The sequence below is a fragment of the Antrostomus carolinensis genome, unplaced genomic scaffold, assembly GCF_000700745.2.
Source record: "Antrostomus carolinensis isolate BGI_N321 unplaced genomic scaffold, ASM70074v2 scaffold2720, whole genome shotgun sequence".
Lineage (NCBI taxonomy): Eukaryota > Metazoa > Chordata > Aves > Caprimulgiformes > Caprimulgidae > Antrostomus > Antrostomus carolinensis.
In genome coordinates, this window is record NW_010288889.1 from 1 (window position 1) to 18,972 (window position 18,972).

An 18,972-nucleotide genomic window follows, 5' to 3' on the forward strand; every position below is an offset into this window, starting at 1 on the left:
GGCGGGTGGGCTGCCCCGGTGCTGAGGGCGGGTTTCCCTGACGCCGTGTGTCCGTTCGCCCTCAGCTTGAGCCCGCAGCTGGGGCTGTCCTGGGCCGGCCTGGAGCAAGGTGGGCACAGAACCTGCGTGATTCTGGGCCCTGTGCCTGGGCCCCCTTCGCCAGGCCTGAGCCGAGGCCTCCTGCTGCCCTGGCCCTGGCTGCAGTAGCTGCCTGTCCAGGTTGACATGGGGTCTGACAGAGCTAATAGTCCCTGTAAGGCTTGAGTTGCGACTGCAGCTTATGCCTGTGAAGGAAAAGAGTCTATAACCTGAGCACAGAGAGGGACTGTTCATTATGCTCCATTATATACGCTTTGACATCATGCATGTAAGAGTTTGGCTCAACTTTATTCTTCCAGAACACAGCGGGAAAATTGTGCTTTACAGACAGTGCAGAACACACTTTGTTCTTTCTTCATCTGTCACTCTGTTTTTCTGCATAGGTGAGTAATGGGTGTTGATATGGACAGCGTTTGCTCAGGCTCTTCTGTGCAGCTCCTTGCCAAACTGCTTCATGATGCTCAAGAAGAAGATGATGATGAACATGTGGTGAGTCTGTCATAAGAAATGCAGCTTCTTTTACATGTTGGACCATAGCCTAACCTTGTTAACTGAGGAGAAGAGAATCTCTCTTTTCCCAGAGTGACTAAAAAGAGAATGAAAACCTGAGAAGGTTTTGGACTGACTGGAACAGCCAGAAGATACTTTTAGGGTAACAAACTCTTGAGGGAGAGAATAAGAAAGATACCCCCAGGAAAACAAGGAGAGATTGTGACCACAAAATGGGAGGGATATTTACTTTTTCAGCCTGAAGGAAATGAGAACATGTAATTGAAAGAGCTTTAGATACTTTAGACTTCCCCCTACTTTTCCCTGAAGTCTGCCAGAGATGAAGGCAATTACATCTAAATACTTTATATGAAGGGAAAAAAGTTCATAGAATCATGGAATAGTCTGGGTTGGAAGGGAGCTTTAATTAATTAATTAAGTTAATTAAAATTAACTCTATCCTAGCAAAACCAGGACAAAAAGTGATCCAGTCCAACCCCCCTGCAGTGAGCAGGGACATCTTCAACTACATCAGGTTGCTCAGAGCCCTGTCCAGCCTGACCTTGAATGTTTCCAGGGATGGGGCTTCTATCACCTCTCTGGGCAACCTGTGCCAGTGTTTCACCACCCTCATTGTAAAAAATTTCTTCCTTGTATCTAGTTTGAAACTACTTTTTTTTAGTTTAAAACCATCACCCCTTGTCTTATCCAACAGGCCCTGCTATGTTGCTGCTCAACTAAAAGATTGAGAGGTGACTGAGTGTACTAATTCTGTGTGTCAGGCACTGAAGAACTGTAGAGATAATTGATCATTGAAGTACAATAGATATGGTGATGGTTGTACAATAGGGAAGGGTGACTAATCACTCTAAGCTGAATGATGTGAATGATTAATGAGAGAAATAGCTTTACATTCCTCCGTATCGATTCATCTCAGGACTAGATGAAAATCACAGCTTTTGGAAAATGTACATTGTTCCTGCAATATGCAACTGCTGCTTTTATCTCGGGATGCATGTGCCCTGTGGAGAAATATCCCAGGAGAGCCACAGGTGCCAATAATCACAATGCAGAAAGCCTCTGTGAAAGCTCAAAACTTTGCCAGGTCTCTTAGGACTTTGAACAAGTCTTGTTATGACAAGGATAACAAAAATGTCAGATGCTTTAGTGATCCTCCAAATCACCCCTCAACAAAGAGCCAGCTGGCTGACCCGGAAGTTGTGCACTAGTAGTGGCAATGATAGTAATATTTGGGATAAAAGGGGTGCATATCCCTTGAAATTTCCTTTCGGTAGGTGGTAGATGTGGTTCTTCACAGAATCACAGAATGGTGGGGGCTGGAAGGCACCTTTGGAGAGCATATAGTCCAACCCCCCTGCCAAAGCAGGTTCACTCAGAGCAGGTTGCACAGGACTGCATCCAGGCAGGTGTTGAATGTCTCCAGAGAAGGAGACACCATAACCTCCCTGGGCAGCCTGTCCCAGTGCTCTGTCATCCTCAAAGTAAAGAATTTTTTCCTCATCTTCAGATGAAACTTCCTGTGTTCCAGATTGTGCCCATTGCCCCTTGTCCTGTTGCTGGGCACCACTGAAAAGAGTCTGGCCCCATCCTCTCAACACTTGCCCTTTAGGTATTTATGAGCATTGCTAAGACCCCCTCTCAGTCTTTTCTCCTCCAGGCTAAACAGACTCAGGTCTCTCAGCCTTTCCTCATAAGAGAGATGCTTCAGTCCCCTCATCGTATTTGTAGCCTCGACTGGACTCTCTCCAGTAGTTCCAGGTCTTTCTTGAACTGGGGAGCCCAGAACTGGACACAGTACTCCAGCTGTGGCCTCACCAGGGCACGGCAGAGAGGCAGGAGAACTTCCTTCAACCTGCTGGCCATACTCAATGGCACCCCAGGAGACCATTGGCCATCTTGGCCATGAGGGCACACTGCTGGCTCATGGTTAACTTGCTGTCCAACAGGATTCCCAGGTCCTTCTCCACAGAGCTGCTTTCCAGCAGATCAACCCCCAACTTGTACTGGTGCATGAGGTTATTCCTCCCTGGGTACAGGACTCTACACTTGCCTTTGTTGAACTTCATTAGGTTCCTTTCTGCCCAGCTCTCCAGCCTGTCCAGGTCTCACTGAATGGCAGCACAGCCTTCTGGTGTGTCAGCCACTCCTCCCAACTTTGTATCATCAGCAAACTTGCTGAGTGTACACTGTCCCTTCAGCCAGGTCATTGATGAAGATATTAAACAAGACTGGACCCAGTACTGACCCTGGGGAACGCCATTAGCTGCAGGCTTCCAACTAGACTCTGTGCCACTGATCACAGCCCCCTGAGCTCTGCTGTTCAGCCAGTTCTCCATCCATCTCACTGTCCACTCGTCTGACCCACGCTTCCTAAGCTTACCTGTGAGGATGTAATGGGAGACAGTGTCAAAAGCCTTGCTGAAGCTGAGGTAGACAACAGCCACTGCTCTCCCCTCATCTACCCAGCCAGTCATGCCATCATAGCAGGCTATCACATTGGTCACACTCTAACTACTCTTCAGCTGTTTAATGCCTGCCTTTTAAAACTAGCATTATTGCTGTACAACTTTGTGGTAAACATCTTGATTTTAAAAGAATTTGTTTACATCTTATTAATAAAATGAATGACACTTCAGAGACAGAAATGGAAAATTGCCACAAGGGATGTCAATTAACTCTGAGTCAATCTGGGTAAATTGAAATCTTTATTTTGATTTGATTTAATGTTCTGTGCATATGAGGCACTTTTATCAAACCCAGGAATCTTCATATATAGAGAAATGCCTCACATTGGCCTATTAGCACTAAATTGATTCATAATTAGAGGAAAATGTTGTTGCCTCATATGATCTCTACTGTCAAGAGGAATCCAAATGCTGTGATGGGGTTTTCATGTAGCACCCTTGGTTTCCTGCAATACTTTCATGGCAGGCAAAGCATGGAAATTTTGCCAAAATGCCATGGAAACTAATAGTCAAGAAGCACATCTGTCTGTAATACTGTGTTTCAGGGAGACCCTGAGCAGTGTGTCAAGGTCACTTTCTGCTGGGTGAGAGTGAAGAAGAGGGAATATTCAGAGGTTCAGTCATTAAATTGTGGGATAATATTTTTTGGATTCTAACAGGGATTTTTTTACCTCAGGTAACATTTTATATTTATTGACATTATTGTTGTTACTGAGCTGGGCTCCATGAAAATTGATTGAAGTTCCATTTGCCTTTTTTGTAGCCACACTGTTCTGTTAGCACCATGACTCCTGGTAGTATTGGACCAGTAAAGAAAGAGACTACTGGTAAGGAGGAGTGTTTGTTATGTTTTAACATTCAGTCCCATGTTAGCCAACTGTAACAGCTGTAGTAAGTCACCACAGATGGGGTTTGCTTCAATAAGAAAGTGGTCACTGACATTTGAGATGGAAATAGCATTACATTTTTATAATTATATTGTAAAATTATTCTTTTCCTGAAATCTTAACTGCAAAATATACAAAGAGAAGTAGAAAGGGTAACTCCAGAGCACAGCATCCTCAAGTGGCAGTGATAAACAGAGTACAGCCTGGTCTCTGGCTGAGGGGAATCATAACTGAGCAGCAAAAACTCCATATAAGTATTTTCATGGAATTGTTAGTGCTCACTTGGAGCACACAAGGAAGATGGACTTCTAAGTACTCACCTGAAAGGATCTTCATGGATTAAACTGTGTGGAACTGAGCCTATCCCTATGAGGAGGAAGAGTTATGAAGCATACTGTGAAATGCAGTCATACCATATTCCCACGAAAAGTTTCACAACCCTATTTAGACCACACATGAGAAGAAGCAGAAGCTTTGTTCAGTGCTACCCTCAACAGACCCAGAGAGGTTTTTCAGTTATTCTCCTTCCTTCACCTACTTCTTTGCCTGGAAACCCTGGACAGTTACATGCTTTACCCGACTCCAGGTGTCCTGGCATCATATAGAAAGGCAGACTCTCAGACAATGATAACAAATATCTTGAGAGTTCCTAAATTTGTGGATTATACCCAGGAAAGAAAGGAAGACAAGTTTAGTCTTGGCAAAGTTAAAGTTCTTCCTGTAGCTAATGCTGTCACCTCATTGGGCAGCTTAGTTATGAGCCATAAGAAAGGTCAACAAGGACCATGATGAGCGTAGCAGGAAAGGAACTGTGGCAAATAAAACAAATAGAGTATTTTTGCTCGGGATTCCAACAATAACCAGAGCTTCTACTATAAAAACCTTCAAGTTACAGATTTCCCAGCTTACTAGATGATATATTTTTCCATGTAGGACAGACATAAACCATCGTATTCTGCATTGTGTCTTCAGTACCTTATCTGGGCTGTGCTTAATAATTAATGGGAAGAACTGGATTGCTATGTGAGGAGGAGGTCCTTTTGGAAATGACTCTGCTCACTTAAAAATCTCATGTCAGGGAGCTTGGGGAAGATTAATTTTTCATACGTCTACACTTTACCCATTTTGAAGTGCTAGATATTTTCCCTTATGCCTGAAAGGAGGATTTCCTTGATGTAGAGGTTGGGTAAATGAGATTTAAGGGGAAGGAAAACATCCTCCCTCTGAAAATTCTCATTCATAAGATACTGGGTGAAGGACACTGTAACCATTAACTAGAGTGCTTTTAATACAAAAATTTATCTAAAACCTAGAAAAATCTTAAGTTTTCAGCAACCCTAGAGGAACAGAGACATTCCAAAATACGACAATGTGATTTTTCTCATCACTTACAGGTACTTTTCAAGTGAAACCTGAAAACAGGAAAACTATTTGGAATACAGAGGAGGTCCCAGAAGGATCTGAATTTGATGATACCTGGGACCCAAGAGAGCAGCCAGAGTAAGTGAGCTGAGACTGCCTGCATGGGCTTTACACAGCTTTAATGGAAATATGAGTTAAACAGCATCTAACTGTATTTGAGTGAAACAGCCACCTGAGAAGCTTGTGTCATCGAAGGAGAAAGGAAGGATATCAGTGCTGCATCTAAAGCAAGATGTGAGGAGTGATTTTCCCTTGGAAACCTTCTGATCTCGTAACAGAAACGTGGAGTTGATTTTTCCAATTGTAAGGTTACTTGCAGTGTGAGATACTTGTAGACAGGGAGATTAGGAGGGGAAGTAGGCCAGCAAAATTATTTCCTAGCTTTCAGGTGTGCCATTTATGTGAAATACCTGTCTTTTCCCCCTGCAACTGAGATGCATTCATTTTTCATATTAATAAATTCATAAAGTACCCCAACTTATATTTGCATTTCAAAGAATTAAGCTCTTTAAAGACAAATAGTACTACAGGAAGGAAGGCTATATGCAGGCAGTTTTGAGCTTTTAAATCTTGTCATTCAATCTTAGTCTGTCAAGGGACAGCTTAAAACCAGACTCTTTTCCATTGCTCATAGAAAAACAGTAACAAATCCATAATTGAAACGGAGACAATTGAGCATGTTAGTTGTAGATTGTAGAGGTCAGAAATCCTGCAGGGTCAATGCACAAACAGGCCTTTGGATTTCTAATAATTGTGTCCTGATGCCATATCCTGGATGCTAAATGCTGGAACAGATGGACTGAAGCCCATGAAGCTGCATATTGGAGGCTAGTTTGTAGTCCAGAATCCTCTTTTTTTCTCTGCACATAAGCCATACCATTAGGTGTCCAATTTCCTGATCTAAATGTGAGACTGAGACCTACCTGAACTTAGACTCAGCATTTCTGAAAATGATTTGGTATTCACCTATAGCCTCATATACATTTGCTCTTGAAACCGTCACCAGTGAGGTACAGAACGTGCTCTCTTTGTACTGTGTGCACAGCAAACGCTTTTCTCATACCGTTTTTTGACCCTTACCCTCCCTGCTGGGTAAAATGCAATGCTTCTCTAGCCTCAAGCAATTATGACCAGTGTTGCACAGCTGAAAAGAGAGTATAAGTATTTGTAACAGTTCATCAAACTGAATGAAGGAAAATGGCTCAGAAGGAAAACAGATGGCTAGAGAGTTGCATCCAGACCTATTAGATTTCTCATTGACTTAGGAATTATGTCATACGCATATGAACACTGGAGATGTGAAAAAGATTTTCCATACACAACAGCTTAGAGAAGTGACTCACTCCACTTATTTTGCTCAATTTAGTAGGAGTAATGTATGTTCTAAATACAATCTTTAGTTTGTATTTCCTCATTCATTAAGTATTAAGAGCAAGAGAGTACATGATTCTACATTTTGTAGATGTGGAGGGGTAGAAGATAATGTTGGCCAAATGCAAAAGAATTATAATTTGACAAAAGAATGTTATGCTGAGGCTGCAATAATATGTTGGATGATAGAGCAGAACACATGTAACTGTGACAGCATCCTTTTCAAATGTTTCCCGACAGTTTGTGGTGTTTGACTAGTCAATAAGTATCATATTCACTAAGGATGCATTTCCTGAGCCTGTAAGGCTGCTTAGTGAAGTAGAGGCAGCAAAGTGAGTGCCCTGGAAGGTGGAATGAATGATCTTCACCTGTCTTCTAGCTAACTCAGTCATGGCTCTGAAGAGAAACCCAGTGCAGATGGGCTGAAAACTTGAAGGGTGACTGAAATGGAGGAGAGACAATGCAACGAGGATATTTACGGTCCTCTGACAAATACAAGCTCCTTTAGTCTCCCACCCCTTCTCCACTATTATTAGGCAACTACTTCTCTTTCTCAGGTATCAGATTTTATTCAAGCAGTGTGTGGGAACAGAGGACGTCTTCTTTGGGATGAGCAGGAAAGATCCTTCCACAGCCTGCTGTGAAGATATGGTGGTGAGCTGAATCTGTATCTCCCATCCCTTCTTTGTGCTCTTTCTCTGCCCTTTTCAATCTTGCCACCTTCTTGAGGGACAGAATATAAACACCAAGCTGTATTGCTGCCTTTGGCCTCCTGTAGGATTTTCTTGTAGTTTTACAAGCATTTGTAGATTATATTTACACTCACTAACCCAAGGAATTCGTGTATCTCCCCAAGGTCCTAGTGTACTCAAGAGAATCTGTGTAAAGGTGTGTGCCACATACAGACTTGAGGGAAATAAAAAATAGCTCTAAGGTGAAGTTTCATCTTGGACACAATTTTGGAGGGGAGAGGGGCTGGGAAGGAGATGGTTTTCATCTGCCTGCATTTATTACAAGGTATGAGAGTTAGCAGAATGCTTCAGTACTGACAGTCTGTAAAGTTACAGGTATCAGATCCTGTCGCATAATTATATGATCAAAGACCTCCCAGCTTTCTGAACTTCGGGACAGGTAGAACTGCTGTGCAGTTTTTCTAGTAGAAGCAAGCTGTCCCTGGAATACACAAAGCCAGGGGGGTTTGCTGGTTGGAGAATACCTGTCAAGTACATTGTCAGCTGTGGATTTTGAAGAAAAAGGAGATTAATACACATCATTAAGCTATTGAAAACAATGATTATCACTGTCATATTTTCTCTGGTACAGATCACCTGCTCAGAATGTTGCTCTTTGACACTAGCATCAAAATATTCATTCAGATGAGATCTTTTATGGCTTGTAGGGCTACATATCTAACCACAGCTCTACCTCTGCCCATCATTCCAGATTAAAATCAAGCTGCCAGAGACCAAGTACTCAGACATCACATTAGATATCCAGGACAAGGTTCTTGACCTTCGAACTCCCAAAAAGTAAGTGAAATACAATTGATAGAAGTGCAATTAATACCTTGTTTGAAAAGAGGTTTAACTAAGCCTTCAACTGAATGCTGTGTGGAAAGCAAAACTGAAAATGAAGAACAGGTTATAAATTGCACAGGAGAAATAGATACAGACAAAAGCAACCGTAGTCTGTCCATAGGTGTGTAGTGTGCTAGCTTTGAATCTGTGATACTGGTCTAGCAAAAATAGCTTTAAGACAGGTTTTCACTGCTTAAACAGCAAGGCTTCAAGGGCCCAAAATGTCTGGCAAAAAACTACCCACAGTCTTGAAGGACTTCTTGGGAGTTTGCTTTCTAAACACTAATTTGTACAAATATATAACTGAAGATGGTAAAAAACGTGCAGATACATTTTCAGAAATTGAAAGATGGATTGTGGACATATGCAGGCATGGATGCAGAGATGGAAATGATACAAGGTTTCCCTAAAGAGAATTCCTTTGAGTTCTTTTTTTTATAGGGCTATTTCAAACCTGCAAAGATAATCAACTGCCTGATACACTCTCAGACTTTTCAGTCTTCCTCCATATTTCCCTCAGTGTGCAATTGCCCTGCCTGAGATTTCCAGGTAATTCCCGTGTCTGTTTTGCTTTAAACCCCTCTTCACAATAGAGTAGTTCCATAAGAAAGCTTAATCCTCTCTGGGCTGACGTGCTGCATTGAATGGGATGTGGGAAGGAAGATCTATATACAAATACCTTCCTGCAAATAATTTCAAGGTGCAGGCCAGGGATTAAGACCCAAATAATTCCTGTCCCTAGTGGACTAACTATTGAAAAGCCACCTTTGTCACAGACAAAAGCAGGCTGAGTTGGTTTCCCCCTGCTTGGATTTAACCCAAAGATGCAACAGGAGTGGAAGAAAACAGGAAAATCAGGAGGAATAATTGTTCAGCTAATGACTTGCAGAACCTATAGGTAGTAAAAAAGGTAGCTTAATGCAATACTGCAGATGTAGGAAAACCTCAGCATCTTTTTTCTTTTGCAGTTCTATCTTTTTGGTGACTCAGATATGCCATTATCTTCCTAGGATCCAGCTGTCTGTAGTCACAAGCCTAGCAAATAAAAACTTTGCCGTAAATGTAATGGTTGCTTGGGTACAGCCTGAGCCAGTGCTGCTTTCACAAATATAAGTGCAAGTCTTCTCTAATATGAAAGAAACAAACAAGATTTCAAATTCTACGTACTGAAAAACACTGTACTCTCACAGACATGTAGGAGGGCTCAAAGGAACTGTTTCCAGTTCTGTGGTCTTGTGGCTGATTCTAAGCCAAGCTGATTTTAAGGACTTCTCCAAATTATAGTAAATGGCTGCCTTCAGCAGGTGTGGTGCAAAGGTGTTTTGACTGTCCCTGTTTCAGCCACGGCTCCTACAAGACAGCTGAAAAGGTCTGAAAAAGAATCAGCATGACTTGACTTAAACCCCAATTTAACGTTGCCCTCATCTATGCTACCACGTTGTCTTGTTGGGCTTTATAGAGTTTGGCTGGGCACATCTCTTGATTCTAAAGTGTCCTCGATTCTGTTCGCACGGTCAATAGAGTGGAGGTCCAAGACTGGCCCATCATTCATACTGTTGATATATAAGAGTGGGATAAGAGGAGAAAGAATCCAGACTCTGCATGAGCAAGTAAGTTTGAACTGTCATCAGACTGAGTGAGACATCCTCGCGAGGCAATAAACCAGAAGGCTTGTCAGCCATTCCAGGAAAAGCTGTTTGTCTGACATAGTGAGGGGCTGTGGGACAGGTCCTGAGTCTAAGATCCAGCCTTTCTTTGTGTATTGTGTGCCTGAGCCACGGGTAGGGGATCACTGAATTCATCTTCCATGTGGGTTCAAATCCTAGCAACTTCATAACTGTAAGTCCATTCGCATACATGAACTGTGCTTTGCAGTGGAGACAAATCCTTTGCTTTGTGAAACTGGACTGGCCAGAATTTCTAATCAGGCTGCACCACTTATTTCTTTTTACTAGAGAAGACCAACTCCTGAAGACACATTCATTCTTTAGGCATTATTCAGATTTTTACCACCAGGAGAGCATTATCAGTGCAGCTCCTCCTTCCTCTGCATTTAAAATGCAGCACTGTGCAAAAGCAAGAACAGTGGAGTGAGCCCACAATCCATCATTGGAAACTGTTGTCATAGCCACAGCCAAAAGAAAGGAGTAGTGCTGGAAATACACAGGGCCTGTGTAGCTGTGTACCAGGTATTGCAGGAACCCCACAACCTCATGAAAATGAGATATACTGAAAGAACATTCCTTAATATACTGATTGTAAGAGTAACTTGCAATGCCATCTTAATTGCTCACCTGGTCTGAGACATTGAAATTTTCTGTGTCCTCTTTTACAGGAAGCTGCTGCTGCACCTCCCCTACCCTGTAGACAGCAAGAATGGTAAAGCTCGTTTTCTGTCCGAAAAGGAGACCTTGGAAGTCACCTTGAGAGTATCAAGGGAGTTTGATTTCATAAATTTTGCCTGATGGATAGAGAAATAGAGAAAGTTTGCAAAAAGTAATCTCTTAGTTTGAAGTCTTCTTGAAACATAATTGTTCATTAAATAGTAGATTGTTTCCCTTGAAAAATCCAGGAGGAATATTCCTGGAGAAATTGAATGAGTCAGGAGGAACATAGCACTCATAGGTTCTATAAGCTGAGGCTGTCCAGCTCTTGTGCTGCTCTGGTTAACGTTCTGCTTCCTTCAGGCTGATACAGGCTCTGTGAATCAGAAAACAGATTAGAATTCTGTAAGCCAGAGAAAGTTCTTTAGTGGTTATGGTTGGTCAGTAGCACAGTGAGGCTCTGACCCATGAGCCTGGTGCTTAGTTAGTGCTGCAAGACTTGCAAGTGGAAATATTCTTGTTTGGCCTCCAATGCAGGGACTGGGGCCAGTTCAGAATCTCCCCTCAGCTACTTCTTGATGAGAATATCAAAGCTCTTCAGGAATCCACTTCCACATCTGAGGTTACCAAACAAGGTAACCAACTGTAGTTGGATTGTTGAACAACTCAGCCCTTTTGAACCATTTTTGACAATGTATGGTTCAGTGTCATCCTTTCACCTGCTGTCCCGCCAGATATTTTTCTGATCTTTCTTGATTAATAAAAGAATGTGTTTTAATTAACAGTTCCAGTTGCCTTTCACTTTGCCTTCTCTTTATTATGTCCCAAGAGACTTTCTAAAAGTGAGATAAGAGGAACTTTGCATAACAAAGGATCACTTGAAGGGCTGAAATGCAGCAAAAGCTTTTCTCTGGCCTTCAGGTCCAATCTAGAGCTACAGAGATGGGTAACCAAAATGTTTCTCTTGCTAACTGCTGGGCAAATATATTCATTTAACATTGTTAAACATGCAGGAAACAAAGGTATTTGCTCAGTGATCAAAGTTGGAGAGAACAAGCAGGGCCTTGCATGTTCATTGACTTTAGGTACACTTAACCAAAAGCTTGTAAGCACTTTATAAACAAAATGTCTTGGGTCCTGCAATTGTCTGGCGTAGAAGTAGAAGAAAATATTTGACCAGCCAGGTTGCAAACAGTACCTGTGCAGCTAAATTTGTGGCAGGCTGTAATGAGAAGGACAATTCTCTGTGATGGATTGAAGACATTGACATTGAGTTTCCAGGTATATTTTTCTATTTTGTCAGGAATTTTCAGAATTCACAGTATGTGTGTAATATACTGCATTATAACTCTAGGACAAATTAAGCTGGTTTCTGGACATTTCAACCACTTTCCTTAAAAGTGGACCCATTACTTGAGTCAGAATAATACTACCCAACCTCTGCTTTAGTGTTAATGCATTAGAAAGCAGATACCTCAGTTATGATTCATCACAAGCTATTGAATATGCTGATAGCACTGAGGGACTACTGCAGTTTGTATTTGCTTAAGTTTCCTTAAATTGCATTTGAATGTCTCATATTCCTACTCTACAAAGCTGTGGTGGAGGGGAACAATGCAGATGTACGAAAAGGCTGAGATCATTTCCCCTGACACAGTTTGTACTGCCTGTGGTTGCCAAGAAGTTACAGTAAGGCTGTTTCTTGGAAAAAGATTGTCTTTGTGGTCCCTAGACAATATGCTGCTTCATTTTTGCATTTCTTACAGAGTACAAGAAAAGTGGAAGACTGACCTGTATTTATATACACGTGAAGATAACATTTGCCCGAATTCATTCAGTAAATCCATGGCAAAGCAGAGTATAACTCTGCTTTTCTGAGTCATATTCCAGTGCTGCATCCGTGTCGTGGTTTCACCCCAGCCAGCAACTAAGCACCACACAGCCACTCACTCACCTTCATCTGGTTGGGATGGGGGAGAGAATCAGAAGGGTAAAAGTGAGAAAACTCCTGGGTTGAGATAAAGACAGTTGAATAGGTAAAACAAAAGCCACGCACACAAGCAAAGCAAAACAAGGAATTCATTCACTGCTTCCCATCGGCAGGCAGGTGTTCAGCCATCTCCAGGAGAGCAGGGCTCCGTCACACGTAACGGTTACCTGGGAAGACAAACACCATCGCTCCCAATGTCCCCCCTTCCTTCTTCTTCCCCCAGCTTTCTGTGCTGAACATGATGTCATATGGTGTGGAACAGCCCTTTGGTCAGTTGGGGTCAGCTGTCCCAGCTGGGTCCCCTCCCAGATTCTTGTGCACCCCCAGTCTACTCACTGGCGGGGGGGTGTGAGAAGCTGAGAAGTCCTTGACTTAGTGTAAGCACTGCTCAGCAACAACTAAAACATCAGCATGCTATCAACACACTTCTCATCCTAAATCCAAACCACAGTATTATACCAGCTACTAGAAAGAAAATTAACTATATCCCAGTTAAAACCAGGACAATCCACTAGGTAGTGTTGCCTTTATAGTAGTAATTTACTAAGCCATAAATCAAGTTCTGCTTAATTTAATGTCGATGTTTGATACTGAAAACAACAATGAGTTTGGCTCATTGTGCCCCTTTCTGGTGTTTTAGTTTCCTATGGAAATGAACATATCCCACAATGGTATCTATGACTTGTTTTCTCCCCAGATATTTTTTAACCTAGGGGCATTTTATCTGCATTCAAGAAACAAAAATCTAAGGTAAATATGTTTTATAAGAAAGTTGGCTGATGAATAGAAAAGGGAAACACCAATTAGTACTGCCTAAGGGGGAAGTTCTAGTGGGATTTCTTGCAGCTGCTGGCCAGTCACTCTCAACACCCACACTCCAGGCTACAGTAGGTCTTCCACTCCAGGAGGGGAAGCTGTCAAGTTGATGACATAGCAGGATAGGTAAAGTATTGCAGGGAAAGGGACATATGCTGTTGGGATGAAGCTGAAATCACGGTATTACGGTTTATGAACACAGGAGACAAGCTCATAGAAAGCCAGGCTTTCTGCTCATCCACTGCTCAAAAGGACGAGCCCTACTGCTGTTTTCAAGGGAGTAGAAACATTGGTCCAGGGGTGGGCAATTTGCTCTTCTGATCAGGTCCGTTGTCTGAATGCGCCATCACCACCTAGAGATACTCTCACATTCTCACTTTCTTCCTAGCAAAGAGACAGAGGCTGCCCTAGGCAAAAGGTTGGGTATGGTTTTTTTCCATAATCACTCCAAGAGGAAAGTGTCCAAAAGGACGTGCAGGCCACCAAGCTTTCCACACCCAGAAATCTGCGGGCTACTGCCAGCTACAAGAGAGTTAACTTTTTTGCAAGGCCTTGAAGGCAGTTTTGCTTTGCTGAACTAGCACTGGCAGAAATCCTTTTGAAGGGAATACAAAACCCCCTTTGCCTCTGAACATCAAAGCTGTTGCCTAAGTACAACTCCAACACCTGCAGGCATCTTAATTAATCAAAATTATGAGCCCAGTTAAACAACCCAGCCATTAAGCCCCAGCCATTAAGCATCATCAAGCTTTATTTGGTTCCCTAAGAAACATCTTGATTAAATGTATTGCAGTTAAGTAGGGGGTACTGTAGCTGTGGAAATGAGATAGAAGCTGTTTACAGTAGTATCCCAATAAACTGCAGGTTGTCACCTCGCCTTGTTCATGCATTCTGTCCTCCAGTTGTCATGGCAGAGCCACCATTCCCATTTTGACTTGTTCCTGCCTTGTGTCAGAACTATGGTGTTGTGCTGAATTACACAGCCCAGCTTGCTCTGTGTTTCACCTCTCTTCGTATTCCCCTTTGACCACATACTGACCTTCTGAGGCAAAGATACTTTCCTCTTTCTACAGCCAGAGAAAGGGAAAACCCAGAAGAGTTGCTCCATATAAACTTAAATTTAGATTCTTCCCTTCAACCTGCAGTCTAGCTTCTGGGCTGCTCTCATTCCCATGCTGCTCCAGGTCTGTTGTTGTTATCATCATATACCCTTTGTATTTGTTTTAAAAGAAAGACTACTTCATTTTTCTGCTGTTCAGTTTAAAGTTTGTATCCAAAATTGCGATGATGTGCTTCTTTCATTGTGTGAAACTGCTATATCAGTGTCTGCTTCCCTCCAGATAAAGCTTATCTAAAATAAGTAAGCTGCATCTATGCGTACAGAAAGATCTCTCCCTTACAGCCTACAAAGTAAGGAGACAAGACTAGTATCGCTTCTGTATTTCTCATCTAACCTTGGGCCCCGACACTCAGTGCGTGAGACTGGACTCTTGTGGGTGGAACGGAGCTCTGTGCGGTGCACGCTGGCACTTGGAGGAGTGCGAGTGCACTAAGGAAACTCTCCATGAAGGAACCTCTGTCCCCAGGGCCTCCTGGATTTTCTCATTTCTGCTTTTAGTAGTATCTACTCTGGATATTTGGCAGCATGGGCTGCTGGATATACAGCAAAGCAGACCGATGGGCAAGGGCAGGCACTGATGCCACGCCACGCAGGCAGTGGCTCCGGTATGTCCAGCGGGCTCCCTGCGGGGTCACTTATCCATTGCTTGTGCACATCCTCATGCTGGAGCAGGTGCCTTTGAACCTGCTGGCCTTGGCAGACCTTTACCCTCTTCTCTACAGCACTTGCATCTTGGATTCATTGTCATTCACTGAGATCCCCTTCAAGAACTGCTGCCACAGACAGTCAGTCACTGTTGTCTGCCTATGATCTTGGCTCCAGGGAAAGTACCTGGAATTTGCTGGGGGCTGGGTTATTTCTTTACTATAATTTTCACAAACATTTACAATAATTTTCACAACAGGAGACAATTTCTCTCTTTGCATCTCTCTCCAATCTCTTTTTCTTCTCTTTCAGGTAGATTTTGCTTTCAGATTGTGACACAGAACAGCCCATCCCCAGTTTTCCTTTTCCCTCCCTATTTTTCCGTGCTCATTTCACGGACCCTGATCTCTTCTCTCCTTTCCTAAGTGCTTTATCTCACTTCCCTCCATCATTCTCACATTAGGACATTTCTCATCAGAGTCTCCTCACAGGTTGCAGCTGACATATCTGACCCTTCCTGGATGTGCCAGATGTTGGTGACATGTGTGGTGCACCTCCCCTCACTCAGCTTAATGCCGGGTGAAGCACTTTGTTCACCTTTGCTATGTGTCCAGTCCGTGTGCACGGGAAGGGGACACAAGCAGGAGCACTGCAGGCAGAGCCTGGATTGCATTAGGACCCTTATATTGAAGGACCACAGCACAAAAGCAGCAGATGCTGGAGGTCAGGGCAGAGCTGTATGAGGAGTGTTGACAGAATCGAGGAGGGGCCTCTTGGCACAGACCTGAGTCTGTGTTTCAAACGTAGCCACCCCACAGCTCACCAGTGCAAATGGGGCTGGTTATGAAGGAATAAGCTGATTCAGAAAAAGTTGTAATCATTCAGATTTTCAGCCTTTCCCAAGGTCTGAAAAGTTTCTTTCTGTTTCCCAATGTGTCTCTCTGTGTCCCAGATGAGTATTTAAAGTTTTTCAGATCCAGTTCAGGGTATCAGTGACACAGACAACACAGGAGTGCCTTTGGTTTTGGAATATTTCTCTCAATCCATTTAAATCTTTGACCACTTTGCACTTAGTCACCTCGAGGTCTCCTTTTCTTCTCTTTTCTCTGTCTTGATGCACTCATTTCTGAAGAGAAGACCATAGGAAGTTGCCAGCACGGTAGCTGCGATCCTTACAGTCCTTAGACACCATCTCTCTTTAATTGTGAGCCTCCTTTGTGGATCCCAGCAGCCTGGCAGCTCACTTCTGATGATGATCAGCATTTTTTTTTTTTATCCACACCATTTTAACTTGGTGGTATCACAACCTAGCAAAGACTGCCAAGGCAGCTAGGTTGCATTTGGCAACCAATCTCCTGCAGCTGCTCAGCAGAGAACAAAAGAGCCACAGACCTCTTCTGGAAAATTCTTTTCCTGTTGGAAAGCTGCACAAAAAGGAAGAGGATAGGATTTTTTAATTTTGTTAACTCATCGGGAGATGATGTGGGCAAGCCAGGCATTTCCCAGACAGCAGCAGACTAGGAGCTGTATCAGATATAAGCATCAGTGCTTGAGCTTAATGATGCTGTGAGCTTTGGGTAGGTTCCACCCCTCACACACGCCCAGGTAATGAGAGTCTACCATCCTCCGTGGTTTTCTCTGGCTGGGGACCTAAGTGATGGGAACTTCTAACCAATAGCTTTCTTCCTGGAGGACTCAGATTCCCACAGCCATATTCCTGAAGCAGAGCCTTGGGTGGCACTTTGACAAGCTGTCAAGTACATAGAGGGAAATGAGGGGTTGACTTCACCTGGGATAGTCAATGCTGCCTTGTCTCACCTGAGCTGATCTCAGACACATGGGGCTAGAGGGCTCCACCCCGGAGGAGTTAAATGGTTGCAGAGCAGCACTGGGAGATGCTAAGCAACCAGGGGAGCTAGGAGGGGTGGTATGTGCCATGGTCATGGTATTCCTGGGGCAGGGAGGAGGGGAGGAAAAGTTATATGACTACTGTACAAGAAGCAATAAGGTACCTGGAAGATGTGTGATTTTCCTTGGCTTTGGGGCTGTGCTGTGCCTGGGAGATTCAGGAGGCAGTTGGCCAACAGCTGGATGTGGGAAGCTCTGACAAGGTGAGAAATGTTTCTGGTTTTGTTCTGGGTCACAGGCACTGTATGAAGGCTGGAGTGTCAGTGTGATTTTAGCTGTGTATGTGGTTCTCTGTCAGTAGCAGTTGTCAGAACTGTAACAAAACTTCTGGGGGGAACCTGAGATGCTGAGAGAAGCTGCAGGAGGTCACAGGAAAACACTACAAATGGGACCCTGTCCCCAGGTACAACTTGCATTGTGATTTGCCTTTATTAACTTGCTGCCAGACCTGAACCATGGTGTATCTGTGGAGCTGCCTGCAGGTCAGTGACTACTGTGGGTGAAGGTGTTGCAGGCCATCACTGATATGTGTGTGGTGGAGAGCTGGGCAAGGTTCTGAGCCTTGGTACAGAGAGAAGCAGTGGGGCTGGGGGGTGTAGGCAGAGCTCTATGGGAATCCACAGCTGGGGGTGTAGGGGGTCATGTAGGACTGAAGCTCTGTTGTAAGGCAGTGAGGGACAGGCTAATTGGTGTGTGTGTGGTGATGGGGTGAGACAGTGAAAGTGATGTGCATTGGGCAAACGCACAACTGGGAGGAGGAAGAAATTATCAAAGGTTTTTTTTAAACTACTGCGCTGGAAGGAAGGGCTGGAGCAGACAGTTGATCACTCTGAGCTCAGGGCAGATAAGATAACTTTGTTAGAATGTCACCAGTGCTGGAAATTCTGTGCAGAAAGAAACTTTGGGAAGAGACTATGCCTGGAATAGCTATGAGGTCTCCAAGAGGACCTAAGTGTTAAGGTCATGTAGATCTATGGAGCTGGGAGTCACTCCAGGGGTCAGCCCAAGGTGGCACATGGCAATTACTTTTATCAACAGTGGATGAAAGAGAAATGGGTGTGGGAGGAGTGAAAAATATGGCTGCAGTTCATGAACCCCCTCCAATGCTTACAGCAGCCTGGCTCTCTGCACTGTCCTTGCTGTACCCGTTTCTGGGTAGGCAGAGTTTGTGTGTGTGAAGTGCCTGGGTGTGCCCTGACCTGGAGCAGTGGATGTTACATCTAGTTTTAGGCCCGCGTGCATACACCTCCTTGCCTCTATTATTTTCTCTATTTAGAGCAGCCCTTGTTTATTTAAAAAAAAACAAAACCAAACCACACACCCATACCCCCCCTCTCTGCCCCCAAGCCTTTGCTCTAAGACCAGTAGATAAACAGGTAAATTAAGTTAGAGTTGTTCTTATTCTGCAGCAAGGTGCTACCCTCAGACCAGGGGCAGGGCACCTCATGGATGAAGAAAGGGACTTCATCATGTAGAAAGATCCCACAAGATTTTCCTGAACCAGTGCTCAGATGAGAGAGATTAAGGTGATCAACTGTTTGCTGGGATATGGGGCCTGAATGAAGAGAATAGCTGAAGTCATTCAAACCTCCATTTCTTCTGCTCTCTTTAACCATGAATTCTCCAGCTTATGCTCTGTGAGTTTATTTAAATTGGACCTGTGTTTCTATAATCAGAAGTAATTTTTTTTTCTTTAATAAAACATCTTTTCCAATGCTGTTTGCCCCTCCTTGAGCCACAGTCCAGCAGCATCTCAGCCTAGTTCCTTAAATCAAGAGAATTGTTTATGTCCTTGGAGGCTGGAATAATATCATCTGAAGAAAGCCATGAGACGCAGC

General features: G+C 43.5%; 1 protein-coding gene across 1 annotated transcript; it reads left to right on the forward strand.

Moving 5' to 3' along the window:
- The first annotated feature begins 501 nt into the window (after positions 1-501).
- On the forward strand, positions 502-10,796 carry DNAAF6 (dynein axonemal assembly factor 6). The gene is made up of 6 exons (XM_010167963.2): positions 502-588; positions 3,838-3,901; positions 5,356-5,461; positions 7,312-7,408; positions 8,198-8,283; positions 10,667-10,796. Exons 1-6 carry the CDS (start codon positions 502-504, stop codon positions 10,794-10,796), a joined length of 570 nt encoding a protein of 189 aa, XP_010166265.2.
- The last annotated feature ends 8,176 nt before the right edge of the window (positions 10,797-18,972 follow it).